This window comes from Anopheles ziemanni, chromosome 2 (assembly GCF_943734765.1).
Source record: "Anopheles ziemanni chromosome 2, idAnoZiCoDA_A2_x.2, whole genome shotgun sequence".
NCBI lineage: Eukaryota > Metazoa > Arthropoda > Insecta > Diptera > Culicidae > Anopheles > Anopheles ziemanni.
In genome coordinates, this window is record NC_080705.1 from 13,766,491 (window position 1) to 13,784,439 (window position 17,949).

The window sequence follows — 17,949 nt, forward strand, 5'->3', positions numbered from 1 at the left end:
ATAGAGTTCCAAACATATTGTATAGCCAGCATCTATTGAGTGGCTTATAGATGGAAGTTTAAACTTGAAAATTGTTATGTTTTATGTAACCGTTTCACCATATCATCTCCTACAAATGTTTTATTTTTTTTAAAGTGCGTTTCTATTCAACGGAGAAAAATTTGGATACATTTTTTCACCTGAAGTTAAGTGTTCTTGCAGAAATCATTTTTGTTTTTCTAAAAACGTTCAAGTTGTTCAGTATAGAAAACACTGAACAATAATCTTCTTCATTACAAATTGTTGTTGAATGTTTAATTCCTCCTGTTCCCCTTGAAATGAATGCGATTTTTCAATCCTGTTAAAGTATTCGATCCGTTTGCCAATTTCCGTCGAATGTTTCCGCGTCCATTTCCCGTCCGCTTTTCATCCCGCACCCTTCATAGAGCGCTGCGATCGTCGTACTTTGTTTTCGCAAATCGAATCAATACACCGGATGGCACGTGCGTCGTGATTGTGCGATGTGACCGACTGGCGTTGGGAAAACCGGTAAGTGCACTTTAGTGCAATCAATGCAACGGTTGTTTCGCCATCCAGCTTCTACCCCCATTGGGGAGAAAAAGAAAAATTTAAAACAAAAATATCGGAATCGAATGCAAAATAACTTTGCGATACAAGGAAATAAAAACACGCGAAGGCAACACTCAAAACTCACACCGTGCGCATTGCGTTCGCACGTTTTCGGAGTGAGTTTTCCGATAAATCACGCCTCTCATCTGGAAAATCGAATCGTTGACTGGTGCCGCCGTGGAAGGAAAAATTCGTAAGTGGCTCGGGCACACGTATTTAAATGACGCGTCTCCAGTGACACATAAATTGTGCGATGTCAGGCCACGGTCCAGCTGTTTGTGTGCGTTTGTGTTTCGCGAACATTTCGGGTCCGTGTCGCGGCAGGAAAACTCTCGTTCGCTTTCACCTAGGTTGGAGCTGGGATTTTGCAAGGTTTTTTGGTAGCAAAACTAGGAACAAATCTTTTCCCATCCAGCTAGCGTTCGTTGCAGGATGTTGTAAATAAAAGTGAAGTAGGAATAAAAACGAGCAAAAGAGACACTTCATAAAACAGAAAAAACCAAAACTCCGAACACATTCGCTAACAGCATGTGCCGTTTGGAATGTGTCTCTGGGTGGCTTTAAATCCGGCATCATTGGCCTGATAAGTGTCGTTTGGTCGAAATTGACTGAAAGCCACGCGCCGGTGCCCCTGGCATTTACTGCAACTAGCCTCTTTGCCGGGGTAATGGTTTCATTACTTTGAAAGAATGCCATAAATTGTTCGACACTAGAGGCCTTTTGCAATGCGATGTGGTTCCCAAATAGGATATTTAGGATTTATATTATAGCTTCCTCGGAGGCGTATCGGCATCTGTATGTTTTTAGTTTACGATGTTGTAAATGTATGTGAAGTGCTGTTAGGAATTTACAGGCAAATATGTAATGGAAAATGAAAATACCCATACATTTTTCTCACAGTTTTGATTTTTTTAAACAACCAGAAACATTAGAATGCTACATTTGATCGTATTTGATTGTTCTAGGATTAATACATTTTACTCATTTTGTCGAATTATTGTTTCCTATGTTTTCATTTTACGCTTTAAAATGGATAGATATAAATATTTAAATAAATTTTACTACAGCTACAAAAATGCAAATCTCGTGTTTTGTATGAGTATGGGTAGTTAATATAATTACAATTACACTGCAATACCATCAATTTCTGTCCAAAAAATCAGCCAACAATTACTAGAACGTGCAGTTAGGTTGAAATCTTTGGCATCAATTTGTATTCCCTCCAGGAACATGCCATACCGAAACACGACAACAATTAGACAACGCAAGGAAAGTGTTGCAGATGGCCAACAAATCGTTTTATTGTCCGCCAAACGGCGCTATAATGGAGCGCCGTTCTGTAAACCTTCATGTTGCAACCGTCTCGACTCTTTATCTCCGGTTTGAAGCCCGCGCGCGTTGAACGACTTCCCGGGGCCGGGGTGATAATATTTCATTTCGCTCGTTCTGATAATTTCTTTCAACTCGTTGCGTGCCTAAGACAGTCGGTGGCGTAAAGTGAGCTCCCGAAAATTACCATAACGGCGATAATAACAGTTACGCGAACGATAGCATGATGTGCTGACGGTGACGGTGGCGCGTGGGCGGAGATGGTAACTGTTATTATGACGATTATCGTCAATTTGATCAACGATTTCGCTGACCACCGTGCGACCTACCCTCGCGTACCTTGCCGCCCTTGGGGAAAGATAAGGGAAGTGAAATTAATAAATTTGAATTAATTCCTGCTCTCCTCTCCCATTCGCGAACCGTTTTTCCAGCCGGAAATTGCCTATGTTTAGACTGCCAGTGCACCTTTGAGGGTGCGGCGCGGGGTGAATTAACCTGTCAGGATTTTCCAATGACCCCTCTCGCGGATGTCTCGCCACAAACATTGGAATGCAATTGAACGCGGATGACCGGAGCGGAGTGTCCGATATCGTCGATCGGTTCACGTTTCAGTACCGCACATAAATTAATTTATTTCTCCGCGAATACGCGAATATTAAACACCGGAAAATGTTCTTTTCGGCAAACGATCTCGCTCGTGCCTCCGGGATTCAAATAGGAAATCTCACTCCCTCTCCGGTTCTCGTTCTCTCCCAGGCTCGAGCCTGGGCAGCCACTTTTCCGGCGGAATCGAAAGAATCGACCCGAACGCTGTAATCATTTCACAGATGGTCGATCTCTTCATTGCACAATCAACCATCGGAATTTCGTTCGATAAACGCAGAGCGTTGAAGGGATTTCATGGATTTCCCATGGTTCACCTGGGGTGGGGGAGAAGGAAGGGGAGAGAAATAACGACAGCGTGTAGCGTTCGAGCGACTCGCGATGGCCGTAAATTAAATTTCGATAAAATTTGATAACGATTTTCATCGCATCCATATTCGATTTTCTGGTTCCGATTCGATTGAACTGTATATGATATGTACGACCGCGTTTATGGCAGATTGGGAGTCTTGATATTTTTTTTTTCGCAAGATTATCGATTTACCATATTACTTGAAGATATTTTTATCATTGTGAGTGGAATTGATGTTAAACATCATGCTGTTGATGAAATATAATGAAAGGTGTCATAAATAATTTCACAAAACATATGATATTATTAGTGTGTCGTAAATGTAGAGGTTTTTTGGACTAATTTTGAATATTAAATTTCAATTAAATTGCATCTACTGCTCAACTAATTAGAAACAATATTTTGTTTGATAGGCTCACCTAACAAAGAACGTAAGAAGGATTTGTTTTTAAATTCATATTTCACAAAATAAACACTCCCATCTCTACCAACAAAGGATTAACCTCATCGATTTCTTTTGTAATCCCATCCTGTGACTAGCATCGTTGCCTTTTATTCAAATAGCAAAATGGAATACCTTTCAATCTTTATCTTACTGTACAAAGTCTTTGCCAACAGATATCTTTGTGTGACTCTTGGTATTTCCTTTCTTTCTACTGGCATGTGGGACAGCATTTCGCATACATTTCGCCCGCTGCTACGAGGCAATGTTTGCCCTCGCACCCCAGCACAGCCGGCGATGATGCGCAAATTCCCTGGAAAGTCTTTCGGGATGTAGCCCGGTTCACCTTCGGCCTCGTTTCCTGCGAGTCAAACATTGCTACCCCGAGCTGTCTCGTTATTTTGTCGGCTGGTTACGCATACTGCTACCATCTCCCGGGCATACTCCCGTTGTGCGGCATTTTCACTTCCGATCCATTTCTTCATCCGCGTTGCTTTCTTATGTCTTTTTTATGAATAACACAGAAAAACTGTTTCCACCTCAAGCGCCTCTGGAGCTGTCAAACGGGTGGAGTTCGAACGAAGAAGGCGCTGGAGGCAACACACGGAGGAATGCCTTCATCTCGCAGGACCTGCACCACGTGTGGTTTTCCCGAAGGAGAAGGTGTTTCCCCGGGACAACAGTGGAGAAAAACACAATCACACAGGATACGTTTTTCACCTGTTTTCCGAGCATGTTTTTGTTACAAGGTGCGGAATGGTTTTTCGAAAACAATTGGGACAGTTGCGATGCGGGAAAAAATGAAGCTGAGGTGAAAAATGGATCCAATACGCCGGAGCAAAGGTTTGTTGAAAAGTTTCTAGAGTACGCTTCGATGAAGAGAATAGTACAATTTCCTTCTTTGTTCGTTCACCTGGATGTATGTATTTATTCTTAAGCAACTCTTCGACCGACCGCCGAGCAGCACTAAGAACTGGATTGTTTTTTTTCCTATGCAGTGTCTAAATTTCCCGGAATGGCATTGGAAGTGAGCCGAAATTGAATGACAGACCCATCGCTTATTGGGTGGCAAGGACTTAACATATTCACCTCGAGCGGGGGAGGACCAAGCAAGTGGAAGGTCAAAGAGCTGCCAGGGGGCAACGAGTCGTTTTTTTTCCCGTTCCCAAAGATAAACACCACCGCAGGGAAAATGCTTCACCGGGTGTACACCGGGCCATCGCGAAGCGGTTCACGCATGGAAAGAAAATAATCTTCCATTTTGCTGCCGATGAGAAATGATCAGTTCGGTCGCAGTTGTTGCGGAGTGAAATACAAGCAGCTCGGTACGATAGGGCCCGCATTGTTCGGGTGAAAATATTGAATCGGACAAGAGTGGGTAGAAAACCATTTGGGAGCGCAAACATGTATATATTTTGCGCGAAAACCGATGAACACCGCGTTCCATTTCCATCCCGACGACGTATTGCGCATGGTATTGTAAAATTCTGCTCGTCGCTCTGTTTGAGCAGCAAAATAGGGGGGTATTTGAGTTGACTTTGAATGGGGATTCGTTCAATCGGCTTTTTTAGACTTATGCATTCTAAAAGAAGCGTCATTTTTGTATGAAGAATGAAGTGTAAATAAAAAAGGCTTATTGTACTTGAAAGCTTCGGTTTGATAATAGTTTGATTTTGGATTGAATCAAAATACATTACAAGCTGTATTTATTTCGGTCGGATTAAAATGATTTTCTATCAACAGTTTACAATGTTAAATGTTTTCTAAAACATGGATTCCATGAAAACTGTCCTACAGGAAAGTCATCTACCTATCCTTCTTTAGCCGCTCTAAGGGGAAGTAAAAACAAGAGATCATCGTTTTAAAGCATGAAGCCAACCGTAAGCCTACTGTTAAACAATCCTACGGTCGCTTCGGTACAACCATCCGGCAGGTTAACTCTCAAATCCTTGTTCAATTTATTGTTATCTGCTGGTAGACCAGTTACGCCTGCAATGACCTAGCCCGAAGTCCCAGTTTGGCCCCGGCAAGGAACACCATCCAGCTCCGGGGATGGTTCACTCGACCGGACTAAGCGACAACGGCTTGAACTAGACCGGTACCGGACACGGTCGATGAAGGTTTGACGCCGGCCGAGTGGAAACCGTCCAACCCACTCCCTGTACGACGATGGGATGGCGAAAGGTCGCCTTTTGGCTCTTGCCGCCGTGTTAATCGTCCGTTCGATTCGTGTCGGTTTTAGTTTGTGCCTGTGTGCCGTTACTGCACGAACACAAGCGTGCGGACAGGAGAAAGTCCAAGAAAGCGATACGGTTTTAACAGGATAGTTTGTTACGGAGTGGACATCCTTCTGTAATGCTGTTCAGCCGTTTGCCAATGTTGGAGCTCTTGTAAATAAAAAGTTTATTTTTAAAAGCAAGTTTGCAATCTTTTATTTGATTATATGCGTTATTAAAACCAAATTATGTTAATTTAAAAGCATAGTTATTAAGAATCTGAGATGAGGTTTTCTTGCCTCATAGAAAATTAATCAAACTGTCATTCTTCGTTTCGAATTTTCAAACAAAAAAGTCAAAATCCAGGTAGACTTAGGCACACAACTCAGCCCTTTGTGGGATCCCTTTGGGGGGTTTCGTTGGTGAGACAGGAAGACATATTTACCCACGTGTTTACTTGTGTCGTTGGGGTGCCGTTGGAATGCGAATTTTTGTTAATAAAAGCCGCGAATCGAAAGGAGTGGGTGTTTCCACCTGCTACACCCTGCTATTTGCGTTCCATTCCCTCCTGTCACTTCCTGTCGATTGTCGGTGAAATTGATTGAGTGGCCCTGGGTTGGAATGCCGGGCAAGTGACGGAATGCTTAAAAAGCTACCCCAACAAAGGATGTGGCTGAATATTCCTTACGCGGCCAATCATTGTCATGCGAGAGGGGCGAAAGAAAACTGTCGCTTGTGTGTTGTGTGCGTGTGTCGTGGATGGCATGAAAACGTTTCGTTTCCGGTTTGATCGGAAGTGAAAGCATGCCGGCATGGGGTGATGGGGAGGGTAAAAGCGAAGCTCCAATTATGCGCGCTGGGAAAACTGAATTCCATTCACGTTCCACTGTCAAAGATGGATGATTTTTGGATTACGAGTAAATAATCACATTTACGACCACGGTGGCACTCGAGGCGCGGTCGGTTTCGAGAATTGCGTGGAAAAGGCGTCGACGGAGCGGTCGGGTGGTAAAAAATGAGTCTCACAGCATGGAGGGAGGTGCCGCTGGAGGTGCAGGTGATCTATCAACGATGGCTTCGGCATGATGTATTGGACAGGATTTTTGATCGCATGGCGCGTACGACGTGCCGACGACAATACCATGCCCTAATGCTACGTTTAGATGCTTCGGAGTGGCGTTATTGGGATCAGCAACGTCCTAAACTCCTTGCGTACGGTGGGGTCAAATCTGTCAAACCGAGCGCAATACTTGTTATTTGCGAAGGAAAGTTATTCATTGGTATGGATGAATGGATTAGTGGTCGATCTTATTTCGGCGAAAGCATGCTTTGCAGCGCTAATACTTCGTTATCGCCCTTTGGTTGCCATGGTATTCGCTCGTTTTTCATCGCAAATCGATAGAAAAGATGTTTTGAGAATTTTAGTATTGCATGGATTAGCAAGTTTGTTTCAAATGTTTTCGAAGAATATTCATTTTATTTGCGTGGACCACAAAAAAAATGTGAGTATAACTATTACACCATAGTTATAACAAGACTTGAAAATAATTCTTTCCATATTGATCCTAGATTACATAAGAATTCAACATAAAGTTTATTAAATGAAAGATCATCTTGGTTGGTTGATAAAATATTAAAAACATAATCAGAACGTATGATCAAAAGCAAAACTAAAGCATGCGAATATTTTTACTTTGTCTACCTTAATAGTTCTTCATAAATAAAACTTTCTAAGCATTTGTTGGCAGTGTATCATGATTGATGAAATGAATATACGCTTCAAATACCATCTTGTCGAAAATTTTTATTCACGAGTGAACGAATGATCAATGTTGCGAACATATAAGGACTGTGATTGTAATTAAAAGCTGAGAATAAAAATACTCGAGCCGTTGAACCACTAAGCGGGTGGTAACAGATCCTGCTTTGGTGTTTGGTGTAAATGTTCAAGTATTCCCGCCCACATTCATTGATGTGTTCGCGTGGACTGTGCCGTCGGAAAGTGCTTTCATCATCCCTTAGCAGACGAACACCATAAAACACTGGGTATGGGGAAAAAGTAAAAAATAAAATAAGAAAACATAAACGCTTCCACCTCGTCGACAACAAGTGACGATGGCTTCATCGTGGGAGATTTCTCGTGTTTTTTTTTGTATTTATTTTATTTCCATATTCCCTTCACCATGACCACTCTCCCAGCTGTGGGTGTCGGTATTTTTATGCTGGCCCTGTTTCCACGAGCCACCAGGTCATTAAAATGGTGCATGTGACGTTCCACGCGCGTCCCGAGTCCCGGATGTGTCCGTAACGCAATAATACTCCCCCTCGCTCCTCGGCAAATTGCTTCGCAATGTCGTAAAACATAAGCATTTCACCGGTGGGGTGCCCCGGTATGGAAATCTGTGCCAGGTTTGTCCCATTTTTATGGACTACTTAACCGGAAATGTAGATATTATTACGAACGACAAAGTGCGGCTTTACGAGTTGCAGCTCGCAGTCGGTGTTCATTTGTATTCCGAGCGCGTCGGTGAGGCGAGATTAATGCTACAGGAAAGTTGACAGCTTCGGTGCAAACGAGAATGTCATTCGAGGGCAGGTATAAAGACGATATTGCCTTGAGGCGTGTTGATGTTGGAGGAAGCAGAGCCTATTGCGTTAAGGACTACTGTGATTCAAAGAGAACACCTTGGCAACCATCTATGGTTAAGTGTAGTTTTATGTCGTTTGCTTGATATCATGTATTATTTGTACTGTACAGTATTTACTTTTTCATTTCTCTTTCAATTCACCAATGCGTAGAAAAGTTCCATGTATGACCGTTTCTTCCTAAAGGAACGCCCCAAGAATTGTCTTACACTTCTATTTTAGTTATTGTTAATGTGTTAAGATTTTAAAGCAATGTATAACAGGTTTCAGCTGCATTTGAATTTTTATATGGAAAGAGTAGATGTTATATTTTTATCATGGCTTTGATTTGATTATTTCAACGCTTTGAAGCGAACCAAATTCAAGTTTCCCGCTTGCTACACACAATTGACGTGCTCAAAGCCGTTTGATAAAACCAACACACCGAAAATATTGGGATGTGCATTTGGAGGGCCTCCACGTTGGCTGTTTGAAACTTTTGGAACATAAAGCGTGAGCCGTTGAAAAGCGAGCAAAATCAACCTAAAGCAATACGACAAATCAAATTTGAAAGAATTGTTCTTGAGCGTTTAAATTGTGCTGCGTGAAGAGTGTGGGAAAAAACAAAGCTTCACTAAACGACTGTGAGTTTACCAACCATTTACCTTCCCTTTGGATTCGCTTTCAAAAACCCCGAGCGTCGGGCCCGTTCACCGTTCGTTACGTTTTTGGTATGATTCTCGAAGTTGGTTGGATTTGAAAAATAGCACCTAGCAACGGCGCCCAAATCCGACGAGCCCAGATGGACGTACTGTTCCGGTACTGGGGGAGGGTTGTGAGGGATGGATATGGTTCATGTGTATCTTTTAATTTGAAGGGATTCGTTGCGATGTACGGCTACACTGAATTCAATTTTCATTTTATACCCTCCGCCATGGTTGCGTGCGCTTTATTGGACCAACGGGCGGGGTGGACCAGGGGAGGCCTAGGGGCGAGGGGCGAGTGAGATTTAGGACCGGATGTGATTTTCCAGCCTGGCCGCTCTGGCGCTCGGGTTTGCTCGCTCGCGTAATTGTGTTTTCAGTGCGCGGAAACTGTGGGGAAATCCTGTTCGCAGCCGGATCGTAAAATCCGGCGCTTCGTTCTCGGGCAAACGTGCTTACGAGCCGCGAGGCGCGAATATTGCGGGTAAATTCGATGATTTGAATACGAATTGCGTGCTACGGCGAGCGAAAAGGGACGTTTTTCATTTTCTCAACTGTGAACCTCAAGCGAGCGGTGAAGTTAAACAAAATCTTCTTGGGAAGTTAAACGCAATGGTGAATAGGTTCAATGCTTTTATTTTAAACTCATATCAAAAATACAGAAATTTGCTAGGGTTTCAGGAGTTGTTGAAAAGATTATAGTAACTTTGTAGGTACGGTCTAAAAGAATGGACGAAATGTAAATGGAACAAATATTTAGGTAGACGTATTTCGAAGTGATTATTTCATTTTGTTTGAGCCTTCTTCATAATCTGGAGAATAAAAATAGTATTGCGAGAAAAAAATAACGTTATCAATTAACAGCTTAAATTTGTAACTGAATATCTTGGAACTGAAAATAATTGAAAATTAATAAAACTCGACAATATGATTACCTTCTTCCGAGAAAATGTTTGCACATGTGTAAGCAACAAGCGTTCCATTTTAGGAAATCAAATAAGCTAGGTGATTTTTTATCTGGAAGGGATAACATTACTTTAAACGCTGGATGGCCCCAAAAACCTACCTTTGTTTAGTGTAATGATCCGGAAAATTGCAAGTGTTATAAAAAGCGACCTATTTCACGCAACAGTTGACGCGTGTGTACTTCTGCTTTTCAAAAGAGTGGATGTATTGTTATGCTTGGTAATGTAATTGATTTTACATGGGAACAACTTTGTGAATTTGGCTCTACAACTGTCTTTGGCAACAGGTTAACATACCAGGCTCAACTTTATTCTTTTCACTTGTTTTTTTTATTTCAAAGAGATTTGTCATGCTTTTTAGGTTTAAATTTTAGATTTACAAATCTTTTTCCTGTCATAAGAACATGGTTAAGGATTTATTTGTTTCCTTAGAATATAATTGCCTCCTGGAGAAATATATTGCATGTCCATGAAGTTTGCAGGAGACAGAAACGTATCTTAACGAAGCTATCTCCACAAATCACAATTCACAAAGAACGTTTTCCACGTCAAATCCTGAAACAATCCGAATTTTCTATCCCATAGGGTTTATGTTCACTTTCTTGTTCACTTTCCTTTTGTTCACTTTAACTGCTCCGTGCACGATAACAATCGTCGGGGTCGGACTGGTGATGAGTTCAATCACTGCTACAGCTGGTTGAAGGGGACCAAATGCATTCGCAAAGGGAAAATATTGCTTGTACAATATTACGATTTGACCCGATGTCAACCAGCTATATCGGGTGATTCAGATTTGGAGGTGGTCGACGGTTGACTGGATCGCCCCTATTGACCTCGATTCCCGGGCGGGTTGGGTGGGGGGCGGAGGTGAGGTAGCACGATCCGATAGCACTTTTTCACTTTTCTGATCCGTGGGCTGGCGCCATTGCCCTGGCAAAAACCGAAGACGATTTGTTTCCGGAGCACTCGAGACATAATTCTGTTTATGTTTATCACCGTAATCACGATGCTGCACCCGAAGCGCCGGAAGCGCTAGCCATAACAATAACCGTAACATTATCGGAGATAAGAAGCAGCCTAGACGAGCGGCCAGAAGGTTGCGTAGCCTGACCGCAGTACGAATCCGCTACGGTCACGCTCGGCGATTCGGGACATCGTTAGAGGCATCGATGCTCGGCGTAGTCGTCCTGCGGAGTCGTAGCAGCTAATTCCGGTCAATCTATCTACGAAAAAGGAGAGCATTGGTTCTGTTCATGTCGGAGGGAAGACAATGATCAGAGGGCTGGGTTCAGGGTGAATGTAGTAAAACAAATAATAAAATATTTTCCCCCGATAATCCAGCATTCTCGGTAACAAGGCATCTTGGCAAAAAAAGCAAAAGAAAAACCAAAAGTTAGCCCATCGAGCCCATGGCCAGCCCTCGAGATTTGCTTCTGGACATAATTTTATTACTGAGGTAGTATTGTTTTACGGTGCGCTCTCCGCCGGAACTCGGATCTTTTCCAATCGACGATAGCGCACGAGGGAAAGCTCGAACCCCCGAAGGATCGGGCTCTCCGGCGATACTAATTGAACTAAACTGCCCGTCACCCCGGAAGCCGACCCCTTGGTGGGACGCGAGACGAAAAGCAAATTATGGATTTTACACCATGTCCTTATATCCTTGTTAGCCCCAGTGGTACGAGCATACGCTCGTTATTTCATTACACTCTATAATCCTCGCCAAGTGCGCCATCCGGTGCTGGCGTGTTATTTCGATTTTTTCGGATGGAAGTTTTGACGTCACACTTTCTCTTTATTTTGGGTGAGCTCTGGCATTTTCCTGGATTTTTTCTCTGCCACCTCCTACCGATGGTTGCATTATTTACACCGTCCGATGAGTGTGATGGGAAATTTAATTTTTAATTAATTTTCCCGTCCGGTCCCCGAACCCCGAGGATAGTTGTGGTAAGCGTCCCCACCTCCTCATCAGATGTGACTGCGACGGTAATGCAGCCAATTTTCCAAAATTGCCCTACCGAAACCAATCAACGCACCGTGTAATTAGCCGAGCGACCGTGCACCGGACATGCGGTCGCTTTTTTTTTTGGCACTCTTGTCGCAGCGTGATGGTTGATCCTTCGACACGTTGCGGGTTCGGGTGGCGTTATTTTGTTTTAGATTTAAGCTTTTAGTTTGTAAAACCACTTCCTGCCGGTGACGTTTTGCACGCCACGGGTTAGTGTTTGTATACGGGATTGTTTTTCATTGTGCTTTGAAATATTTAATCCGCTTATCAACGGCTTTAAGTTCGTGTACGGAAAATATTTAATTTTGAAAAGGTATTAGGAGTATTAGCTAAAACCACCAAGTGACATTTAGTTTACGGATTCATTTCGTTTCAAAATTTACCACTTTCGATTTATTTATAATTGTACCGAAACCATACTTCGTTTGTCTTATTACTGATAAACAATGGATTAAAATTTCAGATTAGAATTTATAAATTTTAGTAAGCTTTTACAATTATTTTGCTAAATAATTAAATTAAATGCTATAAAATAGAAAGAATTTCTACTGCACTTGATATTATGATATTTGTACAGCAAACTATCTAGATATAGAAAACGCTTAAGGATATTGTTGCAGCGTATTAGTGGATGGAAAATATGATAATGATGATGATTTAGTAAATGAAATATTTTTTCTGGAATGTTTCCTAGCACAAGACTTAATAATTTGTTAATAGAATATCACCATAAAACAAAGGGATTGTATGTTACTGAAGAGCAACTAATAAAGTAATCATTGAAAAACAGGTATATTTCGTCACTAGAACCTCGCTGTGTTGTGAAAAGAAATCTTTATTTGAACGCATTTCAATTAAAAACTCAAGTGCGGCATTTCATGCCAACCATAGTACGAATTCGTTTCCCTCCAGATAATCTACTTTCTTCGAGCTGATGAAAACTCTCGAGAAAGTTGCTGAAAGTTGGCAAACAGTTGGCTGAGGGTGCATTTGCAATCCCCACCACACATCCTCCTGTTCAACCCTTCCCCTGTAGTGCGCATTCACTCCAATGCGAAACCCATATAATTATAGCAATTGCACTCCAATCCCGGGAACGTTCGACCCGGTGAAGCAATCAGCCCGGCGAACGATTACGATTAGATTCCAATTGGACACTTGACTCCCGACAGTCAGCTAGGCGGTCGTCCCCTTCCCTTCCCGGCGGGCACGTACACCCGAGAGCGTCTCATTTGAGATGTTTTATCGATGCTCGGAACGATTCCGGGGCCAAAGTGCCTCCATAAAACCGACAAACAACCTCCACACCGCTCGGGGAACCTTCCGAGGGTTGAAAAAGGATGTGGATGGAGAAAAAACCGTTTCAATTACAGCTTCGAACGAGAGCTTTGAGGAAAAGCGAGGATGGGGACTCGAGGGACCGAGCTCGAGATAGTTCAATCCCATCCTGGCGGGTTCAATCGGGGACGATTTTAAATGCTTCCTAATGGTGTTTGTTTATAGAGCGAGGTTTACTTTTATGCAACTCTCCCACCGAGTAATGGGAAATCAATTTGAACAATCAACCAACAAAGTGATCTATATTTGGATCGAACATGAAGCTGATTTTGAGAAGAGTCAAATACTCATTTTATGCTGAATTTTCATAAAATATGTTTCCATGTGTTGCGTAAAATGTTTACTGAATATAGTTGTTGAGTTTGATATCATTTTCGTGCTGTGATGCTTATATGTACTGTTCGAACTCGAACATACCTTAGGCTCAAAATGGTTTCATCGAGTAAATCACCGTTTGTATTAACTATCAAAGGATTTGTTGGATTTGGAATTCGTTTCAATGAACTATCAATAAGTTCTTTGTAGAAGCAGACAGTAGACAAAATACTGCAACTAGCGGATCAACTTTCTGCTACACAAAATGTTCAACCAACGTCAGCATCCCGGGGATTAAGCTGGTCGAAGCCAAACATCCCCGCGAACACGAAGGGTTTTTCCTGATTCATGCGCTAATTATGCCGTTGCACCATCTCCCAGCGGCGTAATCCATATCATTGCCACTGGCAGGTTCTACTTTCCATGTCCTTTTCCCATTACCTAGAGATCGGAAGCGTTCTCTTGCGTGTTGCGAACCACGGCAGAAAGCATCACTGCTAGCAATTTAAGCACAATTATCCATTCGGGTTTTTTTAACGCTAATGGTTGAACGGCTAGAGGAACGGGGGCGGCCAGCGTTCGGGTCAGTAAAATTCGCTGTCGGTCAGCGCTTTTCCGAGCGGCGCGGGCAGCCAGACACGTAGCTATCAGCTCCCTCTCCAGTTTCGGCTGATTAATTCCACCGGCAAAAAAAGGGGAGACGTCTTGATTTTCGCCGGAACGCGGAACGGAACGCGGCGATACTGTAACATGACACGGCGGGAAGGTTAATGAGATAGTCGGAAGATGAGCTCATTAGTGGTGGAACTGTTTCACCGATGGCGCCAGAAGGGGACTGAATGGGGTCTTTTCCTTTTTCGTGCTTTGTCGACACTTTTGGGGAAACCGACGCGAGTGGTCATTACCTCGGTGGTGCCTTGTTTCGCGAGCTTCCGGATAATGAAAATGGCGGGGCAAAAATAGCGCACAATTTCTTTCGCAAACTAGTTCCTAGTTCCGTCGTTGCCGCCGCCTTCAACCCCAGCTGCCATGTTTTCCCTATTTTCCGTTACCACTTGCGTACGTCAACAGTACGTTGTGCCAACGAATAACTGCTGGCCGGTGCAGCCCGACCCGAAACAGGGTCACCGAAGCAGCGCGTCGCGTTTTCGCGTTGCATCATCAACAAAGCGTGTGTAAACAATTCCACCGATGTGTGGAAGAAAAAGCCTGACCCGGTTCTTACCGGCCGGCCGGATTGGATCGACACTTTCGGTATAAATGTTGCCGGCCGTCGGTTGGGAGGATCAGTACAGTTTATCCAAAGCCTACACGATGAAGTTCCTAGTCGCGATCGCAGTCTGCAGCCTGGCCGGAGTCTGTCTGGCCGACAGCTACGGCAAGCCAGCGTACCCGGCCGCCCCGGTGGCGCACGCCTATGCCGCACACGCCCCGCACGTCAAGTGTGGCTCCCAGCTGCTGGTCGGTTGCGCCCCGAGCGTTGCCCACGTACCGTGCCATCCGGCGCACGGTGGTGGCCACCACGAGTACCACCACGCTCCGGCCCCGGCGTACCACCACGCTCCGGCCCCCGCCTACCATCATGCGCCGCCCAAGAAGGAGTACGGACACGCGCCGGCCCCGGCCTACCATCATGCCCCGGCCGCCCACGGATACGAGGCCCCGAAGAAGGAGTACGGACACGCTGCTCCGGCCGCCCACGGATACGAGGCCCCGAAGAAGGAATACGGACACGCCGCGCACGGTGGATACGAGGCCCCGAAGAAGGAGCATGGCCATGCCGCCCCGGCTGCCCACGGATACGGTGGCGGATACGGCAAGCGCTCGAGCGACTTCGAGGCGGAGATGGAGGATTAGACGGTCGCGGGGAGTGTTGATCCCGATTTGAGAGATTTCATACAAATAAACCCGTGGTGCCGGATAGGACCACCATAAACCAAATAATTGCCAAATTGTTTTCAATTAGATGATGCGGATTTAAGAAAGAAAAAAAAAAGATGGCACCCATTTTCAGAAAAGATATTGAAATTGTATGTTTTAAATAAATCAAAAACAAGTTTAAAAAATGAATATGTTTTGAGATTTTTCAACTTTTCTTAATAGACAGTAATTGAATGAAATTGAAAACTAAAATTGGTTATTTTAATTTTTGAATGTTGCCAACCAACCTATTTCTTAACAAAGATTTCCTACAGCATTGTTTTCCCTAAGATACTTGCATTGGTTCCGATACATCGTTGTTGAACAATTTAGATGAAATTATCGAAACAAGTCACAAAAAGACAATGGTATTTTTTGGCAACTCGACAACGATAAACAACTTTTGTATTGATTCACCGATCCGTTTGAAAATAAACACTAAAGATCGAAGGATTAAACAACTGGAACGGAATTTATTTTTACTTCGCGATTGAACATTGAAAACAAACAACTTCTTGGGCTGGCAAATTAAGCACACAACAGCATTCAAAAGTAACTAAAACAATCTTCTGTTGGCTCGTGGCATTTTGTTGTTTGTTTTTGCCCAACGCAAACGGCTCGACGCGCCAATCATGACCGTGGGGTGAAAGTTTCCCCCAGTAGGGTGGGAAAAATCGGCGCGCTGAAAAAGTGGAAAACCACCAGACTCTGGCCTTCGCCTAAGTGGCAGGAGATTGTTGAAATTATCAAATTATCTTTAGTGCCGTTTGCTGCTTTTGAAAAACAATAAACAGCGCGCGTTGCTCATAACTGGTAATAAAATTCAATTGTCTTGCAGCATTTCGCCCGAAGGGGGTGGAATTTGTGGGTGGAAAATCAACCTCCACGAGAGGATCGGGTGGGAATCTTACGCGAGTGTCGTGGTTGAAGGCGCCATGCTAATGTACGAATTTTGTTAAACGCATAATCTCTGGTTATTATCATTCCTGTTTTTTTCCTTTTCCGTAGGGCCCACCCCACCCCAAGCAATACTCATCCCTTGTATCGTTAGGTGGCTTGTTTTCGATTGAAAATCCTTCCCGGAACCAACGCCGAACCATTCGCAGGGTTTTTAAAGGAGCGCTTAAGATAGGCGAAGGTAATGTTATAGCTTGTTGGTAGGATTCTTGAATGTCTTGAATCGAAAGTACTCCTCGGTAAGTTTGGTCGGTAAGGTGGAGGAACTGCGTTAAAGAACTCTGTACCCAAGGAAAACGTTCCTTGGGGACACATTCGTGCCGAAAGTGGGCCGAACACTTGCCGACACCGGAGATCGTATTTTAAGGGAGTAACTGCTCCATTTGGAAATTTTTCCATCCCACTCCAGCGACGAGCGTTGAATATTAGGTGGAAAAACATAATTGAAAAATCGCTGGAATCCGTTGGTAATTCCACGACTCTGCTTTACGCCCAGGAAACGAAGGGAAAAAACGTTTACAAGACGCGTTGCTTAACAGGAAACAACCCTTGCAGGCCTAACCCAAAGAAGGGATTTAAAAATTACCTTTAATGAAGTAACTGGTAAGGGGGGTTGAGTTTATCAGTTTTAATTTATGCTCATTGCATTATTAACAAGGAGTTTAAAGCAGTTGTAGGCTTTAATGAAGTTGAAAGTATTTCTTCGAGTCGAGGTGAGTTTATTAGAAAATTTACTAAAGCGTATAATAAATGTTGTGACGCAACAATTAAGTAATGCATTACAGTTATTAGTTCAAAATCTTTCTGTTAGTCAAAGTTGTTGTTCTCTTTGTTATCCTTGGACAATCTTTACCGTATCATCCATCTGGTGCCGCTTCATTCAACCATTTTCAACATACCATCTGCGAACCGGGGCCTGTTTGTGAAGCCTCTTGAACATTGCATCATTTATCGGCACTCTCACTCGAGATTAATTTTCATTCCCATCCAACGTGAGAGTGCTTCAGCCACCATCGGTTGACGGAGCGATGGCCATCGACTGCCCCAAACCGACGCAAAAGTGCATCCTCACGAGAGTGAAGGCAAACCGGTGGAGTGTCCGGTGGGGAAGGGATTATAAATGCATTTTAACTAAATTGTAAATGATCCCGGGCCAGGTTTTCAGCCTTCGTTGCGGTGCGGATATCATGAACGAGCCCGGGGAAAAAACATCCCGCTGGGATGACGGAATGCATCGGGGAAGAGAGTGGAGATACAAAATAAACACAGTTTAACTGTGTGAACAACTGACGGCAACCGATGACATGCGAGTTCCACTTCCGGAGCCAAGCAGGGGCATACACACATACACACAATGGCAGGGGCAGCTACCGTTGATTGTGCAAATAACGGCCACTCGCGTTCGGAAATGGTGTATTGTCCGTACTGCATTTCATTACATTATGCACCTCGCAGGTTGCCGTGATGTCCCCGCTTGCTGTGATGTTCCGTTTCACCCGCCAAATCATTCGTTTGACGTTTTGATGTCATTGTGCGGATGGGTGGAAACTCGAGCCGGAACATTAT

At 43.7% G+C, this 17,949-nt stretch overlaps 1 protein-coding gene across 1 annotated transcript; it reads left to right on the top strand.

Moving 5' to 3' along the window:
- The first annotated feature begins 14,820 nt into the window (after positions 1-14,820).
- LOC131282268 (uncharacterized) lies at positions 14,821-15,363 on the top strand. Its single transcript, XM_058311682.1, has one exon. It carries the CDS (start codon positions 14,821-14,823, stop codon positions 15,361-15,363), a length of 543 nt encoding a protein of 180 aa, XP_058167665.1.
- Positions 15,364-17,949: the final 2,586 nt, after the last annotated feature.